The 20,936-nt window shown below is 43.2% G+C and overlaps 1 protein-coding gene across 1 annotated transcript in view; it reads right to left on the reverse strand.

Moving 5' to 3' along the window:
* Positions 1 to 448: 448 nt before the first annotated feature.
* Positions 449 to 20,936, reverse strand: part of LOC140459559 (chromaffin granule amine transporter) — a 32,444-nt gene continuing 11,956 nt past the window's right edge. Inside the window, exons 7-17 of the mRNA XM_072553805.1 lie at positions 18,718 to 18,810; positions 17,868 to 17,957; positions 15,368 to 15,411; positions 14,807 to 14,867; positions 12,879 to 12,974; positions 12,690 to 12,768; positions 9,241 to 9,292; positions 9,065 to 9,128; positions 5,066 to 5,185; positions 3,853 to 3,986; positions 449 to 571 (exon numbers count right to left, since the gene is read on the reverse strand). Of these exons, the coding sequence (XP_072409906.1) occupies positions 458 to 571; positions 3,853 to 3,986; positions 5,066 to 5,185; positions 9,065 to 9,128; positions 9,241 to 9,292; positions 12,690 to 12,768; positions 12,879 to 12,974; positions 14,807 to 14,867; positions 15,368 to 15,411; positions 17,868 to 17,957; positions 18,718 to 18,810 (947 nt within the window). The 3' untranslated portion in view covers positions 449 to 457. The remainder of the gene's footprint in view (positions 572 to 3,852; positions 3,987 to 5,065; positions 5,186 to 9,064; positions 9,129 to 9,240; positions 9,293 to 12,689; positions 12,769 to 12,878; positions 12,975 to 14,806; positions 14,868 to 15,367; positions 15,412 to 17,867; positions 17,958 to 18,717; positions 18,811 to 20,936) is intronic.

A 20,936-nucleotide genomic window follows, 5' to 3' on the forward strand; every position in this document is an offset into this window, starting at 1 on the left:
AATGACATCCCCACAGGAAATGACATCAGCAACCCAAGGAATCCTAAACACATAAATAGAAAGTGGGTCATGCCACGTGCTTTATCCAGAAACTAACAGATAATGTTACCTAGTATGGTGATGAAACGTCTGAAAACAAACCTTCCAGCTCAGCGAGCAAACCTCGATCCATTTCAATCAAGTAGTGTGGGAGGAGGCTTGGTGGAGCATTACTGCTGACTTGTTGGAAGAATTTGTTTCAGTGTAGAATCAACAGAGTTCCTATAATCTAATGTATTCTGCCTTTTTCAGTACAATGGTTCCTTGATGGTATCTTTATTGCCATGTTGTGTAATGCAGGTTGGCTGATTTGAGATTCTGGCAAATAGAATGAAGGTATGCCTTTATTTAAAAGGATTTCAATGAACACAGGAGTTATGGGCCTTTGACCATCAGTATACTAGCCTTTATTCTGAATTTATTCCTTATTCCCTGCTTCCTCATCTCTACCCTCCATTGCAGTGAATTCCAGGCTGTCCTGCTCAGCGGTGTGATGATGAGTATTCACAGCATTGTCCTGAGACAAAATTGCCTGTTGATTAAAGCAAAGTAGTTAGTGTTGGACATCCAATAAAAATTTACCCTCTGTTTTACCCGTCCAAAATAAACTAATGTTTCCATGAAAAAAGAGAATTGAATAATTATCTACAGATGTTCATATATCAATATCGCAGTCTGTTCTTCCAGGAATGCATCCAGTGCTTTCACGCTTCTCAAAAGGAGAGAACTCACATTCATCTCGTGTCCTTCATGACCTCAGAACCTTTTCAAACCCCTCACAACCAATGAGGCACTTTTGAAGTGGAGTCATTGTTCCAGGATTGGCAATATGACCATTTGCTCAAGGCAAGATCTTATAAACAGCAATGTGACAGTGACCTAGTGGTCTGCAATTTGGATTGAGGGATAAGCATTTTGCAAGGAAACTGTAGGTAACTCCCCTGCTCACCTTCGAATACTACCAGGAGATATTTTCTGTTTATCTGTAGGAGAAACAGCCTTCATCTCACAGGTCATCCGGAAAAACCCAAAAGAATCTAAACCATTGGAGGATGGGATGAATTGAAGATCATTTGATCCTCAGCCAACAATATTATTCATTTATCAGAGATGTGTTGTGAATTTTGGTTTGTTTGAAACTTCTTTCCAATGGTGTGACCATACACTGAGGCCTAAACATTAATGGACTGTGGAATGATCTGATCATCCCAAGAAAACAGGAATACAATAACCAGAAAATCACCCCACTGGGTTTTAAGCCAGACCAGCATAGAGATAAGTCAGGTAGGTAAAAACAATGACTGCAGATGCTGAAAACCAAATACTGGATTAGTGGTACTGGAAGAGCACAGCAGTTCAGGCAGCATCCAACGAGCAGCGAAATTGACGTTTCGAGCAAAAGCCCTTCATCAGGAAAGTCAGCCTTCTCTTCTTGGAAAAATATCCCTCGATATGCCTGGAATGAAAACCATTCAGTGGTTTCCATAAGACCATAAGATATGGGAGTGGAACTTGGCCTTTTAGCATACTGAGTCTGCTCGACCTTTGATCATGGCTGATATGTTTCTCAACACCATTCTCCTGTCTCCTCCCCATAACCATTCATCCCCTTACTTACCAAGAACCTATTTATCTCTGTCTTAAATACAGTCAATGACTTGACCTCTGCAGACTTTGCAGCAATGAGTTTCACAAATTAACCACCCTCTGGCTGATGAAATTTGTCTTCATCTCAGTTCAAAAGGGTCATCCCTTCACTCTGAGGCTATGCACTTGGGTCCTAGTCTCTCCTGCGATAGGATCTTCTCCACATCCACTCTTTCCAGACCTCTCAGTATCCTGTAAATTTCAATCCGATCCCGCCCCCGCCCCCACCTCCCTTATCCTGCTAAACTCAAGCCAGACGCAGAGTTCTCAACTACCCCTCATATGACAAGTCCTTTATCCCACGTATCATTCTTGGAAGTCCCTTCTGAATGCCATCCAACTCCAACCCATCCTTCCTTTGTTATGGGGCTGAACATTGCTCACAATATTCCAAATATGGTCTGACCAGAGCCTTGAACAGCCTCTGCAGTACATTTCTGCTCTGTATTCTTGCCCTCTCAAACTTAATGCTGACATTGCATTTGCCTTTTGAACTGCCAACTGAACTTGCAAGTTTAGCTCAAGAAAATCCTGAACTAGGACTCCCAAGCCCCCTTGTACTTCAGATTTCCTAAGTCTTTCCCTCTTTAGAAAATGATTCATACCTTCATTCTTCCTATCAAAGTGCATAATCTTACACTTCCCTCCATTGTATTCCATCTGCCACTTCTTTGCCCACTCTCCAAGCCTTTCCAAGACCCTCAACACAACCTGCCCCTCCACCTATCTTTGCATCATCTGCAAATTTAGCAATAGTGCCCTCAGCTCCATCGTCCAAATCATTCGTGTATAATGTGAATTGTTGTGGTCACAACACAGACACCCGTGGAACTCCACTAGTCACTGGTTGCCATCCTGAAAAAGACCCTATTTCTACACTATGTCTTCTGCCAGTCAGCCAATCCTCTATCCATGCCAGTAGCTTGCCCCGAACACCATTGGCTCTGATCTTACTTAGCAGCCTCTTGTACAGTACCTTGTCGAAGGCCAAATAGATCACATTTACTGGCTCTCCTTCATCAAACTTGACAATTACTTCCTCAACAACAGATTTGTCTGACATGACCTCCTCTTGACGAAGCCATGCCTGACTCAACCCTATTTGACCACGCACTTCCAAGTACTTTGCAATCTCATCTTTCTTCACAGAGTATAAAACCTTACCACAGGTCAGGCTAACCTGCCAGTGAAGTGAGAGCAGAATTCTGATTGGCTTTGAAGCTCACTTCTGCTTTGCTCATCACCCATTCATTCATTTGCTCTTCCCTAACTTCCCCATTCATTCGCCTCTATCTAACAATCTTGTTTGATCCCACTCACCTATTGGTTGCTGTCAAACTCATTCACTTCATTGACTGTTACTCTTTCCTCTATTGCCCTCACCAGCCTTGGGTGATGGTTTAAGCACCACCTGAGGGAGAGGGGGTCATTTCAAGGCTGACCTGTCCCCTTTTGTCTGAGGCATTAAACCAAGGCTCTGCCTACCTTCTCTGGTGAATGTGAAGGATCCCACCAAACTATTTCTAAGAACAACAGTAGAGTTATCCCCACTTATTGCACAGATAACACCATAGAAATGGGTTATCTGGCCATGATGACACAGCTGTTTTTGGGAGTTGATGTGGAATTAAGAGTCTAATAGCCATGAAATTATTGTCAATTGTCAGAAAAACCCATCTGGTTCACTGATGTCTTTTGGTGAAGGAAACTGCCATCTTTACCCAGTATGGCCTACATGGGACTCCAGACCCACAGCAATGTGATTGACTCACAACAGCCTTTTGGACAATTAGAGATGGGAAATAAATGTTGGCTCAGGTAGCAACACCCATGTCCCCTGAACAAATGAGTAAAAGCTTCCTGTGTACAAATTATCTGCATAGTGTCCTACACCACAACAATGACTGCAATTCAAACGTGGTTCATTAGCTGTGATGAAGTGGTGATAAAAGTTGCGATAAAAACACAACTTGTTTTTCCAAAAAGCACTCATCCCTTTCCATTTTTCCTTCCTTCCTATTTATTTCTTTTCCTCCATTCCTTACTGCATTCTTTTCAGTCCTTCCTGTGCATCCTTCCTCTTTTCCATCCTCCCCTTCTTCCAATCCTTCCATTCTCCCCACACCTTCTGGAAGGAAATTGATTTTACAATATGATGACTCTTACCACTTTCTCTTCTTTGCTCGGAGGATTTTTTAGGAAGACACAAAGTGGAGCATAGCATATGTTAATAACTCCGATGATGACCATGAGCCAATGGAATCCAATTGCTTTGACAATAGCTCCTCCCATTGAGGGGCCTGGGTGGTAAGCACAACATTTCATTTTTTATGTGAGACAAGCATGTTATACTTGAGATTTCTTTTGAACAGATTCGAAGTCCACACCTTAGTTGAGAACTAAGTTTCAGTCATCAGACTCCACAAAACTCATACTCACTGATTATTAGCTCCCATATTTATACAAACAATTCTCACCCAATTAATCCTAAACTCAATAGCATCCATTACCCATTCCCTTAAACCATTATGTCCCACGCACCCCTTTAGACTGTATTAGATGACAACTATGCACAGTTTTCACACTTAATTACCTGTCTGCGAGGGACAGGAGCGGTTCGATTTTGTTTGAGAAAAATGAAACAAAACTGTGCAGGTTGTTGACATATTTGGATCTGCAGAAAACCTTATGACAATAGCTCACAGGGAAAATCATTAGTTAAATTAAAATTTATTCAGGATAGACTGTGGCATTGTGGAAGAAATTGATGACAAAACAGAAAACTAAGAATGAGTGAGAGGTGTGGTGTCAACCTTGAGTTGCAGGGAGGCACTGAGTGGGGTATGAATGGAGTTGACACTTGGACCATGGTGTTTTTGACATGACTAATGAATATGAAAATTAATTGAAAACTCTACAGCGATGCAGGTAAGTGGTCCCTTCAACCTCTAGCAGTGTTGGCAGGCAAACATTTGTTAATCTTGAATAAGGAAAACATGGGTCTTTTAGCATCCAAGAAAGCAGCAACAAGGTCACGAGTTGTGCCCTTGTTGGTTCTTCCTTCGACAACACTTGAAAAGCCAAGGACAGACAGAGGAGTCTTAGATACCAGTGGAATAGTCATTCAGCAAGAGGCCGTGCCCTCGTGAAAAAAAAACAGCAAGAAACTTAGAAATAGAGGAAATGTCGGAACATCATCATTGGATAAAATTGAGAAGCTGCAGAAGTGAAGGTTGGTACACTGCGAGGAACTGTGTAAATTTGCAGTAGTTCAGACCACTGGAGTGGGAAAGCAAACAGCCCACCTCAGCTTTCAGAAAGCTTGAGAGACTTATATTTAAGCAAACATGCATCAAAGAAGACAATCATTTTGACTTACCGATTGCAAATCCTACACAAAGCGCCACATCAGCGATGGCAAATATACTGCCGTACACAGATACATGACGAATGTCCACCAGGTAACCCATAATGGGAGTCATCGAGGAATCGGTCATTCCTGGTCATATCAAAAGACACACTAAGAATTCAGGCTGCAACATTAGATTAGATTCCTTACAGTGTGGGGACAAGTCCACACCGACCCTCCCAAGAGTAACTCACCCAGACCCATTTCCCTCTGACTAATGCACCTAACACTATGGACAATTTAGCATGGCCAATTCACCTGACCTGCATGTTTTTGGACTGTGGGAGGAAACCCATGCGACACAGGGAGAACGTGCAAACTCCACACAGGCAGTCACCCAAGGCTGGAATCGAACCTGGGACCTTGATGCTGTGAGGCAGCAGTGCTAACCACTGAGCCACCGTGCCACCCATAAACATGCCTGATAATAATTTCTAAATCCAGGATCCGACTGAAGCTTTATCGTATCAATTCTATGTGGGGTGTGGGAGTGTGCCTCCCAAACCTTCCACTGAACAGCTTTGGGTAACCTCCACTTGCAATCTAGGGAGTCAGTCTTTACTTTAGGTCTCTCTTGGTGGAAGGATTTCAGCACAGTTCTGTGCAATTCCGATCTCCATTTCAGCTTAACTTGTGAAACTAAAGGGGCCAAGGTTCATCTTGAATCAATTTAGTGAGGACCTGACATTAAAATAGAAGGCTGTTAAACTTTTGGACTTTGGGGATATTATAATTCCTGAAATAAATTTCTCCCTTCCTGTTTGGCAAGGTGGTCTCCAGCTGAAAGTGGAGCAGGCAATTTCATCACTGGAGTTTCCCGGAAGGATCATTTTAAAGCCTGACCAATTTTGGATTGCACATTCACTTGCACTGTGTCAGCAAGCTCGGTGCCATCATTGGCAACCAATTCAATTCCCACCCTCAGACTTGGAGACTAACTCTGTTCCTGGTATATGCACTCATGACTTCTCCAAATGTGAGATTCCAACTCAAGTTGAAGCTTCCTCAGAACTCAGAAAACTTCCTCAGTGATCGAAGTGAAAAATGTTCTTGGACTCTTACTTTGGCTGCAATTCTATTGTTGTGGGCAGCTCTCTGATTGCTCCTCAGTAACGCCAAAACAACCCCAGGAACACCACAGTAACTGCCATTTGTATGAAAGTAACCTTGAGGGGCATTTCAATTTCTGTGTCCCTGTTCTGATTCACACTGCATTCCATTTCCCTTCAGCTTGTGCTCATTGAGCTGCTTTGACTCCCCGTCAGGACACATCTTGAATTTCAAAATGTTCACTGTTTTGAAACTGGTCCCAAGGCTTCACCCCTCCGTAACTCCATGAAACATTTCATCTCCACAACCCTCTGAGCTATCTACATTCTTCTAACTCTGACCTCTTGCGAACCCTAATTGCTTAATATATCATACTTAGAGCATTTTTTTTGGTCAGATTTCTAACATCTTCAAGATTTGCTTTCAGTTTAGTTGCTTCATCATTGGTGGTTGCACCTTCAGTGTCTCTGTGATAGTCTGAAATTCCCTCCCTACACATCTTGTCCTCATTTTTCTATCTTTAAGACACTCTTGCTAAAACGTACCTCTTGTATCAAGCATTTGGTCTTCATGCCTCATTATGTGGCTCAGTCCCATCCTGTGTTTTATAATTCCCCTCTGTCATGCATTTGAATTGTTTTATCATATTGTTAAACTGGTGTCCACTTACATTGGAGAAGGGGTTTCAGAACAAGAGGAGTGCACTGTCATACGGTGCACAATATTACATTGTTCCAATGTCGTTTTGAGGCCATACGATCAGGCTTTTTAAAAACTCCTTCACAGGATGTGGGTATCACTGACTGATCCAGCATTTATTGCCCATCCCTAGTTACCCTTGAGCTACTTTAAATCAAACCATTGGAGTTGCTGGAAGGGAAGTTTGTGAACATGAAGGTGACGGTAAATTTTTGACTTCTAGCCAGTTGAAATCAAAAAGAAATTATCCTTAAAAATGATTTTTTACTACATGATATACACAGGATATCAAAATTAATATCCATCCTAAAATTGCTTCCCTTGAGCATCTTCTCACCTTTCCTCATCGAACGCGATGAGATTAGATAGTATTCTCTTCTCTTCTCTCGTGCCTATGGTGAATAACCTCCCTGAACTACATCTCAGCCCCTCCCTGAGAGAGCAAGTTCCATATTTTCACCACTGCTGCTGAAGAAGTTCCTTCAGAGTTTCTGATTTGCGTTCTTTCCATGACACTTATCTTTATGGCCTCTCCTGCTCTTCTCAACAAGTCTGAACCGTACTTAATTTTAAGTGAATGATTCGATTATCAGAATATAGGAACATCAGAATTATCAGCCCTTCCAGCCCGCTGTGCCATTCAGCATGATCATGGCTAATCTTATCCCTGTCTCAACTTCCTGTCTGCTCCCCATAACCCTTTATCCCACTTCTTATCAGAAACGTATCTATTTCTTGATTGAATTTGTTGATTGATTCTACCTCTAATGCACTCTGTGGCAGTGAGTTCTACAGCCCATTGAGAGAAGGAGTTTCTCCTCATCTCTGTATCTCTGCCCTCTTGTTTAACACTGTCCATAAGGGAGAACATCTGTTCAACATCCACCTTATCAATCATGTTTAGAATTTCATATATTTCAATCGAGTACAAGCCCAAGCTATTCAAACACTCCTCACACAACAGCCCTTTCATCCCTGGAACCAAACTTGTGAACCTCCTCTGAACTGCCTGCAGTCCCACCACATTCTTCCTCCAGTAAAAAGAGCAGAAAACTGGACACAATATTCCCAGATGTGATCTCACTGACGCCTTACATAATTGGAACAACACTTCTTTACTTTTATCATCCAGTCCTTTTACAATAAATACCGGGATTCAATTTGCCTTGCTTATTGTATGCAACACCTGCATACCCACTTCCTGCAATTCATACAGAATCCTTCTCAATCAGTCTTTTATGCAACACTTTGTCAAATACCCTCTGGAAGTCTAGATATACACCAATCACTGAATCCCCTTTATCAATCTTGCTGGTTACATCCTCAAAGAACTTTTGCAAATTTGTCAAACACAATTTGCCTTTCATGAAACTGTGCTGACATTGGTGAAGTGATCTTTGTTTGACTCCAACAACTTCCCCACTGTCAAGGTCAAACCAACTGGTCTATAGTTTCCCAATTTTTTTGCCTGTCTCCTTTTTTGAATAAGGATATCTAATTAGCCTGTTTCCAATCCACTGGTACCTTTCCAGAATCCAGGAAGTTTGAAAAATCATAACTAATGCATCCACTATCTCTGCTATCATGTCCTTTAATATGCCAGGGTACAGGCCAGTTTACTTAATACCTTCTTCCTCGTTACAGTAACTTCACCAAGTTTCTCTGTAGTAACTGCAGCTTTTGGGGAGAAATTGTTATTTTCCAACTGCGAAAACCGAAACAAAATATTGGCTTAGTGCCTGTGGCATTTCTGAGTTTCCCATTCTGACTTCCCCACTTCTATCCTCTAAAGAGCCAACATTTACTTTTACTATTCTCTCCCTTTTTACATACTTATAGAAGCATTCATATCAATGCATATGTTTCTTCTAGTTTCATTCTGTCATCCTCCTTAGCCCTTTTGGTTTTGTTTTTAGCAACCCTTTGCTGATATTTAAAGTTCTCCCAATCCTCCAGAGTGCTCCTAACTTTTGCAGTATGATGTATTTTCTACCTATACATTTTCCTTCACTTCCTTGTTAAGCCATGGATACTTTTTCACCTTTTATCTTTCAGCCTCCCTTCACTTGGCACTTTTAAGATTCAAAATGTGAGAGACATGATTTTTGTGAAGACCTTAACCAGGTATCTGCAAGGAAGGTGATAGATATTGAAGGATAACTGGCCCTGCCTCCTGTCTGTTTCTGATTTGAGATGTATTCACAGTGGTCTGCTACTAACCCAGTGAAAAACCTACTCCACATCCGGGAACAATGAGCACAAAAATGTTGGTTGCCAGAGGAACCTAAGGCATAAATGAAACAAGGTTAGGGACAAGAAAATTGCACACTCAACTGAAATAAAAATGGTACAATATATCAAGTGAAATAAACTGAAAATCAAACCAAACTTCTTACAGAGATTATACTTATCCCCAAAAGTACCATTCCAACCAGGGCACACAGCCACCTGCAGATACACAGAGAGAAAGCATTTTTAAAAAGGTACACGCAGATGCAAATTGTTGTGGGAGTGTATTCCTATCACTGAAGCCTTGTTGTTCCATATTTCTTTGAAGTAACAGTGTGATTGTTTTCACTTGAATAAGGCCCTGAAATGAAGTTTGTACCTTCGCCTTTTCAATCATTGCAGCTGCACTGAATTGAAATAATTGTGGAATTGTGCTTGAAGGATCTTATTTATCTGTTGCCTTTATCTCTGCTTGCATCAAGATCCATTCATCATTCATCCTTGTGTGTGCCAATTTTTATTGGTTTTTGCTCTTCCTCACCATAAATTTCATGTTAAAATTTTCCTGCCCATGTACAGAACATTGAACAGTACAGCACAGTACAGGCCCTTTGGCCCTTGACATTGCGCCAATCTCTTATTCTACTCTAAGATCAAACTAATCTACGTACCCTTCATTTTATGTCGTCCATGTGCCTATTCGAAGAGTCACTTCAATGTCCCTAATGTATCTGACTCTATCACCACCGCTGGAAGTGTATTCCACACACCCACAACTCTCTTTGTAAAGAACTGACCTCTGACACCTCCCTGAAACCTTCCTCCAATCACCTTAAAATTATGTCCCCTGGTGATAGCCATTTCTGTCCTGGGGAAAAGTCTCTGTATCATCTTATACACCTCTGTCAAGTCACCTTTTATCCTTCTTTGATCCAATGAGAAAAACCTTAGCTCCCTCAATCTTTCTTCATAAAACAAGCTCTCCAGTTGAGGCAGCATCCTGGTAAATCTCCTCTGCACCCTCTCTAAAGCTTCCATATTGTTCATATAATGAGGGATGGAAATGTGTTGCTGGAAAAGCGCAGCAAGTCAGGCAGCATCCAAGGAACAGGAGAATCAATGTTTTGGGTATTAGCCCTTCTTCAGGAATGAGGAAAGTGTGCCCAGCAGGCTAAGATAAAAGATAGGTAGGAGGGACTCGGGGGAGGGGCATTGGAAATGCAATTGGTGGAAGGAGGTCAAGGTGAGGCTGATAGGCCGGAGTGGGGTGGGGGCGGAGCGGTCAGGAAGAAGATTGCAGGTTAGGAAGGCAGTGCTGAGTTCGAGGGATTTGACTGAGACAAGGTGGGGGGAGGGGAAATTAGGAAACTGGAGAAATCTGAGTTCATCCCTTGTGGTTGGAGGGTTCCTCGGCGGAAGATGAGGCGCTCTTCCTCCAACCGTCGTGTTGCTATGGTCTGGCGATGGAGGAGTCCAAGGACCTGCATGTCCTTGGTGGAGTGGGAGGTGAAGTTGAAGTGTTGAGCCACGGGGTGGTTGGGTCGGTTGGTCCGGGTGTCCCAGAGGTGTTCTCTGAAACATTCCGCAAGTAGGCGGCCTGTCTCCCCAATATAGAGGAGGCCACATCGGGTGCAGCGGATGCAGTAAATGATGTGTGTGGAAGTGCAGGTGAATTTGTGGCGGATATAGAAGGATCCCTTGGGGCCTTGGAGGGAAGTCAGGAGGGAGGTGTGGGCGCAGGTTTTGCATTTCTTGCGGTTGCAGGGCATTTACTATAAACCGACCGACTCCATCGCCAAATCGTTACAATCTGTTGCCTGGAGGAAGAGCGCCTCATATTCCACCTTGGGACCCTGCAACCATATGGCATGATTGTGGATTTCAACAATTTCCTCATTTCCCCTCCCCTGACATTATCCCAGTCCCAAGCCTCCAACTCAGCACCACCCTCTTGACCTGTCAATCACCTTTCGCATTTATCCGTTGCACCCGCCCTGCCCGACCTACCACCTTCTCCTTCACCTTCATCTACCTATTGCTTTCTCAGCTACCTTCCCCCCAACCCCACCCCCTCCCATTTATCTCTCAGCTCCCCAGGCCCACAAGCCTCATGCCTGATGAAGGGCTTATGCCCGAAACGTCGATTCTCCTGCTCCTCTGATGCTGCCTAACCTGCCGTGCTTTTCCAGTACTACACTCTCGACAGCTATAAGATCTGTAAGAAGGGGTTTCTTCAAATGAAATAATGTGAGGGTTACAGTTGCTATACTAATTTTACCATTGCATTTATGTTGCATAGTTCACCATAAACTTATCAGAATTCTTCAGTGGCAGAACACACTGTGGGTGATGGAATGGAATCAAAGTGCAGATAACAGAACACTTGAACTAGCCGGAATGCTCTGATTTCTTTCAGATGCCAGATTTTTAATTGCACCATTGTTCACAGTCTTCTGTTGTGCAGGATGAGAATTTCTGCTGAAGCAGTTAAATCTGTACCATTCGTACAGATACAGCAATTATTCATTGTGATTGATGAATAACAAGGCAGTAGTAGATCAAACTCACTCAAACAAGGTTAGCACCAACAGCTGACCCAATGTCAATTCACTTTTCTCGAAACAGTGTTGTCAACTGTAACTAGCAGGAACATGCAACAATATTTGAAGAAGCTCTGCACTCAAATTTCCAGCTCAGCATGTTTAACCAAAAAGGCTGCAAGGTTCATTCCCAGACCTTGCCGGATGGCAATGAGGATAGATACAATGGAATTCTAGATCCCTGGTTCTGAGCAGGGGAAAGCAAATAAGCCTGGGTTCCTGTGTTGGCCTGCTGACCAGTGATTGCCCATTGGGAAGTGCATCTGAGTCCAGGATGGAATTAACTGTGATGCTACCACTCACTTTCAGGCTATTTTGGTCAGCACTGGAGTGTGATTCAGCATGAGTCATCACCTTCAGAACAAAATATGTGGGGAGGGCTTCAGAGGAGAGCTTTTGATTTTGGAGCAAAGTCCAGGGGTACAGATCAGAATGAGAAGGAAAGAACTTGAATTTCTGCCCTGCATTTGCCCATCTCAGAATATCCCAAAGTCATAGAGATGGAGCCGTGCAGCACGGAAACAGACCCTTCAGTCCAACCCATCCATGCCAACCAGATATCCCAACCCAATCTGTCCCGGCCCATATCTCTCCAAACCCTTCCTATTCATATACCCATCCAGATGCCTCTTAAATATTGCAATTGTACCAGCCTCCACCACTTCCTCTGGCAGCTCATTCCATACACACACCACCTTCTGCATGAAAAGGTTGCCCCTTAGGTGTCTTTTATATCTCTCCCCTCTCACCCTAAACCTATGCCCTCTAGTTCTAGACACCCCCACCCCAGAGAAAAGACTTTGCCTATTTATCCGATCCATGCCCCTCATGATTTTACAAACTTCGATGAGGTCACCCCTCAGCCTCTGATAACTAAATCAATATTTCTGAAGTGTTCCTGTTAGAGATAGTCTACAGTATGAAAGTCATCTCAAAGGATGTTATTGTTTCTGAAATATCAGGATATGAAGAACATCTCTGGAGCACTTGATATATCCATCCCAAATTGCTCCTACCTGCCCATTTTGTTAGCGAGAACACCAAAGAGATTTGTGCCCATCAAGTAGCTGATCGTGGATGGCAAGAAAGCCAAACCTGCCAGAAGAGAACATCCAGGTCAGGAAAAAGGCAAACAAGGTGACTCTGCCTCAGCCTTTCACATCCACACAGACAATGGTTTCAACTTGATATTTGTGTCAACATACCCAAATGCAGTTTAGGAGAACACATGGTCTTCATCATCCAGATTGGTAGTGCCTGGTCCAGCATTGCGATGGCCATATTTGAGAAGCACAGGCTTCCTTGAAATAAATAACAGGCCCAACTTTCAATCAATACATGCATTTGCCCGAAGGAGTTATGAGCAGGAGAAGGCAATTTGGTCCTTGAGCCTGCTACACCAGTGAATGAGATATTGTTGTAACCTCAGTTCCATACTCCCACCTACCTCTGATATTTCATTCTCTTGCTAACCAAAAGTTCATCTATGACTGCCTTAAAAATACTCAAACAGTCTGCTTTCCCTGCCTTTTGGGGAAGAGAGTTCCAAAGATTCATAACCCTCTATGAGAAGAATTATTTAAAATGTGCATTTGACAACTCAATGTTGGAAATCTGAGCAAATGAAAAATTCACCCTCACCACTTCAGATGAGAAAGAAACCAAATAAGCTCCATTCGTTAAGATTTTTCTTTATCTGTGCACTTAAAGTTAAGTGCAAGTAATTAAATTCTTCTATATCTCTCACCACTGTGCTTGGATACATTTTATGTGCACACAATTAATAGCAGCCAAAGGAGAAATGAATTTCTAAGAAGAGGACTGTGTTTAGAACATTGGAGAAAGTTCAACCGTTGAACATTAAATGTATCAGGCGACCATTCTCTTGCTTCTGTTTTCGATGTTTCAAAGACATTTAACGTGTCAAGGGTTTGGAGACAGAGCAGTAGTATTGCATTGAGAGAGAAGGTCAGCCATGACCATACTGGATAGTGAAACAAGCTCCCTGGACCAAAGAGCCTCCTCTTACACCTTTTTTGCTCTGTTTATCCCAGTATTCTAGTTTGGTGCCTCAGAACGACAAATTGCCAGCCACTCTTCAACCCAATCATTTGAAATCAAAAATGATATTCTCTTGTAATGTGTTCCTCTAAAAAATTATTCTCAGGAGTCACTGGCAAGGCCTGGAAAGGTGCCAGTGGACCTCCTTCTTCTTGAACCACTGTGAGGTGTTTGATAAGACCCAGTTGGGCCATTTAAGAGGGGAGTTTAAAATCACTTGCATTGGTGTGGGACCACAGTCATGTATGAAACCAGATTGGATAAGGATGGAAGATTTCCTTCCCTAATGGCTATCTGTGAACCTGGAGACTTTTTCCAACAATCTGACAGCTTTAGTTTAAAGGAGGCGCTGGTGTGTTGGTAATATCCTTGGACTAGGAATGAGGAAACCCAGGCTAATATTCTGAGGTCTTGAATTCAAATACAGCAGTGGCAGTGATGAATTCAACAGAAATCTGAAATTTGAACAAAAAAAGCAAGACGAGTGGCAATCATGTGACCACACTGATTTGTTTTAAAAAACATGCTAGTTCATTATTGTCCTTCAGGGAAGGAAATGAGCCATCCTGCCTCCCTCAGCCCACATTTCACTCCAGATCCACACCAATGTGGTTATCTGTTAAGGTGTTGTCACCAATTTGGGATCAGCAGGAGATGCTGGCCTGACCAGCAATGTCCAAATCATGTGAGTGAAGAATAAAGTGAAAATGATGGCAATTTGGACGAGCACTTCCCTGAATTGTAAGGCTGTAGCTCTGGATCACGAGTCCACTAGCATAACCATGACACAATCATAATTTTCACTTTGTGGATTCTAATTCTATCACTATCACTGAAACTTTCCGACAGAACAAATTTCTGGAGACACATGCTTTGAGGCACACATATGTGAAAGAATTCTCTTCTTATCCATTTTCTAGATTAACATCCATAATTTATTCACTCACGAAGAAATCTGCAGAGTGTCTCAAAAGCCAGGTTTTCTGAAGACCATCCTAAATCAAAAGTCACGCAAATATTTCTGAAAACTCAATCCTTCCTGGGATAATGTGTAAACAATGGATCTGCTTACCGGCAGCAATCAGTATGTAGGGATCTCTCAACAATGTTAACAGAGACGACCCTTTCTGACTCTGTAATCAGAACAACAGAAATAGCAGTCGGTAAAGCTATCATCCCATCCAAAGCCAGCTTGAATTCTGACAGAGGAGACCAAATGCGACTGTTGTAAATAGTTCATACTGAAGTACAAATCCTCTTGTAATATTCAGGGCTGAAAACAAGTTCTGAGAATGAACAGATGGATTGCTCGTTTAAATAGTTATTATATATTTCAGATAAATTATAACTTCCTGATAGAATGCCAAAATAATGTTCAATGACCTCCTCAATCATGTTTCAACTCTATTACTAGTTCTGTTCTGCAGCTCCAGGTGGAAAGAGTGAGATCAGTCAGCCTTGTTACAGATATTTAATGTTCATTTTCTGAATTGAAAGGTCTGACATTTGAGATTGATATTGTCTCCCTGTCATTCTATTGTTTTCGGGTGCTGGACGAATGCAGTTTATTGTTGTGAGGGATTCCATGGTATCAAAACAGTGCTGAAGGAAGAAAGAAAAACTGGTCACTCACCTCTGCAATAGCTTTAGTGGGAGAAAGGATGGAGAGCTGGAGAGCTGGGTGAATAGAAAAAGGAATTCAGCATTCAATAATTTAAGCAAATTAGCAGTTATGAAAAATAAGCAGTAAAGAAAATTGTGAGTTAAATCTGGTTCATTCAGGGATTCGGGGACATCAATTGCATTTCAAAGTAAAATCTCTTCACGTGCTGTTCTATTCTGACTTTTTTCAAGCATGCAAATGTTTCGAGACAGAGGAGACTGTACAAAGGAAGATCACCCGAGGTGGTGTTTTGAAATCAGCCCATTCAGTGTTGGAGAAGCAAAGAGTTAGATTCTGCAATTCCAATTTAAAACTCTTACCCCCTCCACAATTACCTAACAAGGAGGCAGGGATGTGACCTGCACTCAAACCTGTCTTTCGCTGCCCATCTTGATCTTGGGCAAAAGACTGACTCTGCTCTGAGGCCTTCTTAATTTCATGGCTGTAGTGGAGACTCACAATTACTGACCTCAGTGACAATCCACTCACCAATTGGTCACATTGTTTCTCAGTAACAAGTTGTACACAAAGAAACTAATTTAAAAGGACTGCTTTGGAATAGTAGATTTGTTCTGTGCCAGTCAAATAGTAACTTGCTGCCACGGGCGCAGCTTTAACTGAGGTTGGCAACATCCCACAGTTAAAGTATCAGCTGTTTCAGAAAACAAACTGGCTCTGACTAAGATCATCTCCCACTGTCTCCAGAAGGGTTGATGACACTAATGTGGGTAAAAACACGTCCCCAACAGTACCCTTCCACCGACACTCTCATTCGTTTGGCCAAACTGGTCCTCACCCTCAACAATTTCTCCTTCGAATCCTCCCACTTCCTCCAGACCAAAGGCATAGCCATGGGCACACGTATGGGCCCCAGCTATGCCTGTCCCTTTGTTGGCTATGTAGAACAGTTGATATTCCGTAATTACATCGGCACCACTCCCCACCTCTTCCTCCGCTACATTGATGACTGCATTGGCGCCACCTCGTGCTCCTGCGAGGAGATTGAGCAATTCATCAGCTTCACCAACACATTCCACCCTGACCTTAAATTTACCTGGACCATCTCTGACACCTCCCTCCCCTTCCTGGACCTCTCCATCTCCATTAATGACGACCGACTTGACATTTTTTACAAACCCACCGACTCCCATAGCTACCTAGATTACACCTCTTCCCACCCTACCTCTTGCAAAAATGCCATCCCGTATTCCCAATTCCTCCGCCTCCACCGTTTCTGCTCCCAGGAGGACCAGTTCCACCACAGAACACACCAGATGGCCTCCTTCTTTAGAGACCGCAATTTCCCTTCCCACATGGTTAAAGATGACCTCCAAAGCATCTCGTCCACATCCCGCACCTCTGCCCTCAGACCCCACCCCTCCAACCGTAACAAGGACAGAACGCCCCTGGTGCTCACCTTCCACCCTACCAACCTTCGCATAAACCAAATCATCCGCCGACATTTCCGCCACCTCCAAAAAGACCCCACCACCAGGGATATATTTCCCTCCCCACCCCTTTCCGCCTTCTGCAAAGACCATTCCCTCCGTGACTACCTGGTCGGGTCCACGCCCCCCTACAACCCACCCTCCCATCCTGGCACCTTCCCCTGCCACCACAGGAATTGCAAAACCTGCGCCCACACCTCCTCCCTCACCTCCATCCAAGGCCCTAAAGGAGCCTTCCACATCCATCAAAGTTTTACCTGCACATCCACCAATATCATTTATTGCATCCATTGCTCCCGATGCGGTCTCCTCTACATTGGGGAGACTGGGCGCCTCCTAGCAGAACGCTTTAGGGAACATCTCTGAGACACCCACACCAATCAACCACGCCGCCCCGTGGCCCAACATTTCAACTCCCCCTCCCACTCTGCCGAGGACATGGAGGTCCTGCGCCTCCTTCACCGCCACTCCCTCACCACCAGACGCCTGGAGGAAGGACGCCTCATCTTCCGCCTCGGAACACTTCAACCCCAGGGCATCAATATGGACTTCAACAGTTTCCTCATTTCCCCTTCCCCCACCTCACCCCAGTTCCAAACTTCCAGCTCAGCACTGTCCCCATGACTTGTCCTACCTGTCTATCTTCTTTTCCACCTATCTACTCCACCCTCCTCCCCCCAACCTATCACCTTCATCCCCTCCCCCACTCACCTATTGTATTCAATGCTACTTTCTCCCCACCCCCACCCTCCTCTAGCTTATCTCTCCACCCTTCAGGCTCTCTGCCTTTATTCCTGATGAAGGGCTTTTGCCCGAAATGTCAATTTTACTGTTCCTCGGATGCTGCCTGTGGTTCAGGCAGCACCACTAATCCAGACACTAATATGGGTGGCTATAAGGTTAGGCCAAATGTACCTTCTGCCTCATAATTTAACAAAAATAAATAATTCACATGAAATGTAGAACATTCTGTCTTTTTTTCAGTAAATCAGTAGTGTTTCACAATTTAAAATTGTACCAACCTCCATCGATTAAAGCCAAGCCTGCCAAAATCAGAAAAGGAGATGACTTTCCCACATATTCATACATCACACTTCCGAAAGGTGCTCCAACTGCAAGCAATGAAAAATTGGAATGAATCCAAATGAAACTTACCAAGAACCAGCTGCAAACACAAGTGAATGGGTGGCACGGTGGCATAGTGGTTAGCAATGCTGCCTTACAGTGCCAGGGACCCAGGTTCAATTTCTGACTGTGCGGAGTTTGCACATTCTGCCCGCGTCTGCGTGGGTTTCCTCCGGGTGCTCTGGTTTCCTCCCACAGTCCAGAGATGTGCTGGTCAGGTGAATTGGCTATACTAAATTGTCCATAGTGTTCAGTGCATTAGTCAGGGGAATGGGTCAGGGTGGGTTACTGTTCGGAGGGTCGGTGTGGACTTGTTGGGCCGAAGGGCCTGTTTCCATACTGCAGGGAATCTAATCAATGGCCAAAAGGTTGTTAATTTTATTCTATTCAGTCCTGTGTATTGCCCTGTCCCTGCTGCTGAGAATTAAAGCTTCAGAGATGAATGAGAACATTTCAAGATTCTGACCTCTTGGCTTGTCTTCCCCGGTTCTGGTCTGCACTTCCTTAAACAAACTTGCTGAGGTCAAGATTTAAACAAAGGGACCGAAGGTATGGCTTTTGACTGAGCACCCTTCATTGGGAACGAGACAGAATGGAAGTAGATCTGAGAATGTTTGTTGCTGTTTTTGATTTGATTTATTATTGTCATGTGTAATGAGGTCAAGTGAAAAGACTTGTCTTACATGCCTGACAGTACAAATGTAATAGTACATAGTTTCATCTACGTGCAATGTACACATTACTTACCAAGCACCCCCACAGCTATGCCTCCCAGTGCTATGCCCATGGTTTTGCCTCTTTCATTGTCATCTGTATAATAACTGGCTAACATTGCCAGACCTACAGAGAAAGAAACCATTAGTCCAACAATCGCTAAGTCATAAAGAAAAAACTCAAGCAACATCCATTACTTCTCACAAAACTGGAACTCATCCTTAGTCTGTCAGCCCATTTTATTGTTATGGTGTGGAGGTGCCAGTGTTGGACTGGGGTGGACAACGTCAGAAATCACCCAACACTAGGTTATAGTCCAACAGGTTTATTTGAAATCACAAGCTTTCAGAGCGCTGCTTCTTCATCAGGTGGAGTCCAGCTGACAAAGGAGCAGCTCTCCAAAAGCTTGTGATTTTAAATAAACCTGTTGAATTATAACCTGGTGTCATGTGACTTCTGACTTTATTGTTGTGTGGAATTTCAGTGAACTTGTCACCATTACACTGTCATTTTTGAACTGAATATTCAGAAATGCTGAACCAGGAGACTAATATTTTAATGCTGAATGGTCCAAACTATTTGGCTTCTCTTCATTATTTCACCCAGGTTATTATGAGTTTCTGAAATCTCATACAGTTAATTGTTGCTGAAGCAGGCAGATGGAAAAGATATGTTCAGGAAATAAATCCTACCCTCCTCCATTTGATTAGATTAGATTAGATTCCCTACAGTATGGAAACAGGCCCTTCGGCCCAACAAGTCCACACCAACCCTTCAAAGAGTAACCCACCCAGATCCATTCCCCTATCCTACATTTACGCCTGACTAATGCGCCTGACATTATGGGCAATTTAGCATGGCTAATTCATCTGACATGCACATCTTTGGATTGTGAGAGGAAATCAGAGCACCCAGAGGAAACCCACACAGACCACAGGGAGAATTTGCAAACTCCACACAAGACAGTTGCCTGAGGCGGGAATCAAACCTGTGTCCCTGGTGCCGGAAGGCAGTCGTGCTAAACACTGAGTCAATGTGCCACCATATTCTGGGCCCCGGTCCTGTTGATTCCCTCCCATCATCTTAACAATGCATTTATCCACATTCCCCTAAAATAGTGGTTTCATTCTTCTTATTCAACTTTCTTTTTAAAACTTTGCTCATTCAGCGTTTCCCAAAGAATGATGATTCTCTCAGAATCAACGTTGCACCATTGCATTCACAATCGTGATTTTTAACAAGTAAACTTGGATGAATGGAATGGCATAATGTTCTGATATTGGAAGGAAGCAAAGTTTTAATTTTGTCTTTTTCATTTTCTCTGTGTGTGATTTGCTTAATGCGATGTCCTCTAACTTGTTTTCAACTCTGCCTTTCCTGTGATTTACAATGACTCTGCTCTCAACCATGGTAAAAACAATGACTGCAGATGCTGGAAACCAGAATCTGGATTAGTGGTGCTGGAAGAGCACAGCAGTTCAGGCAGCATCCAAGTAGCTTCGAAAGCGACGAAGGGCTTTTGCCCGAAACGTCAATTTCGAAGCTACTTGGATGCTGCCTGAACTGCTGTGCTCTTCCAGCACCACTAATCCAGATTCTCAATCATGGTAGACAATTTCAGAGATTTGTTCAGTGATCAACCATTTCCTTTCTTTGACTGATGATCTCGTTCTGCTTTCATCAATTTCTTACACTACATGCTTATAATCTATGGTCATCTTAGAATGCAGCAGTGTTTGCTCATAAAAGAATTGTTTGAAACTTGAAGGACATTGATAACACAATTGTTCCAAACACAGAAAATGCTGGAGAAACTCAGCAGGATTGGCAACATTTGTGGAGTGAAAAACAGATTTAACATTTTGAGTCCAATGTAACTCTTCTTCAGCACAGAATCAGAGAACAGATCAGGAAGGAGGCCATTTGGTCCTTTGGACCTACAGCAGCTCTCCGAGTGACCAATTCATCAAGGACCATTCTCCCATCCTTCCCCTGCAGCCTTGCATATTTATCCTTCACAGATAACAGTTTGATTGTCTTTTGATGCCTCCATCATACCTTCAAGCATTCCAGGTCTAACTACTAAAAGCAAAGTCCTGTGAATGCTGGAGATCTGAAATACAAGCAGAAAATGCTGGAGACATTGAGCAGGTTTGGCAGCACCTGTGGAGGAAGAAGCAGTTCATGTTTGAGTCCAACATGACTCTTCATCAGAACTCAGTTCAGATCCAAACCTGCTGAGTTTCTCCTGC

Source organism: Chiloscyllium punctatum, chromosome 35 (genome assembly GCF_047496795.1).
Source record: "Chiloscyllium punctatum isolate Juve2018m chromosome 35, sChiPun1.3, whole genome shotgun sequence".
NCBI lineage: Eukaryota > Metazoa > Chordata > Chondrichthyes > Orectolobiformes > Hemiscylliidae > Chiloscyllium > Chiloscyllium punctatum.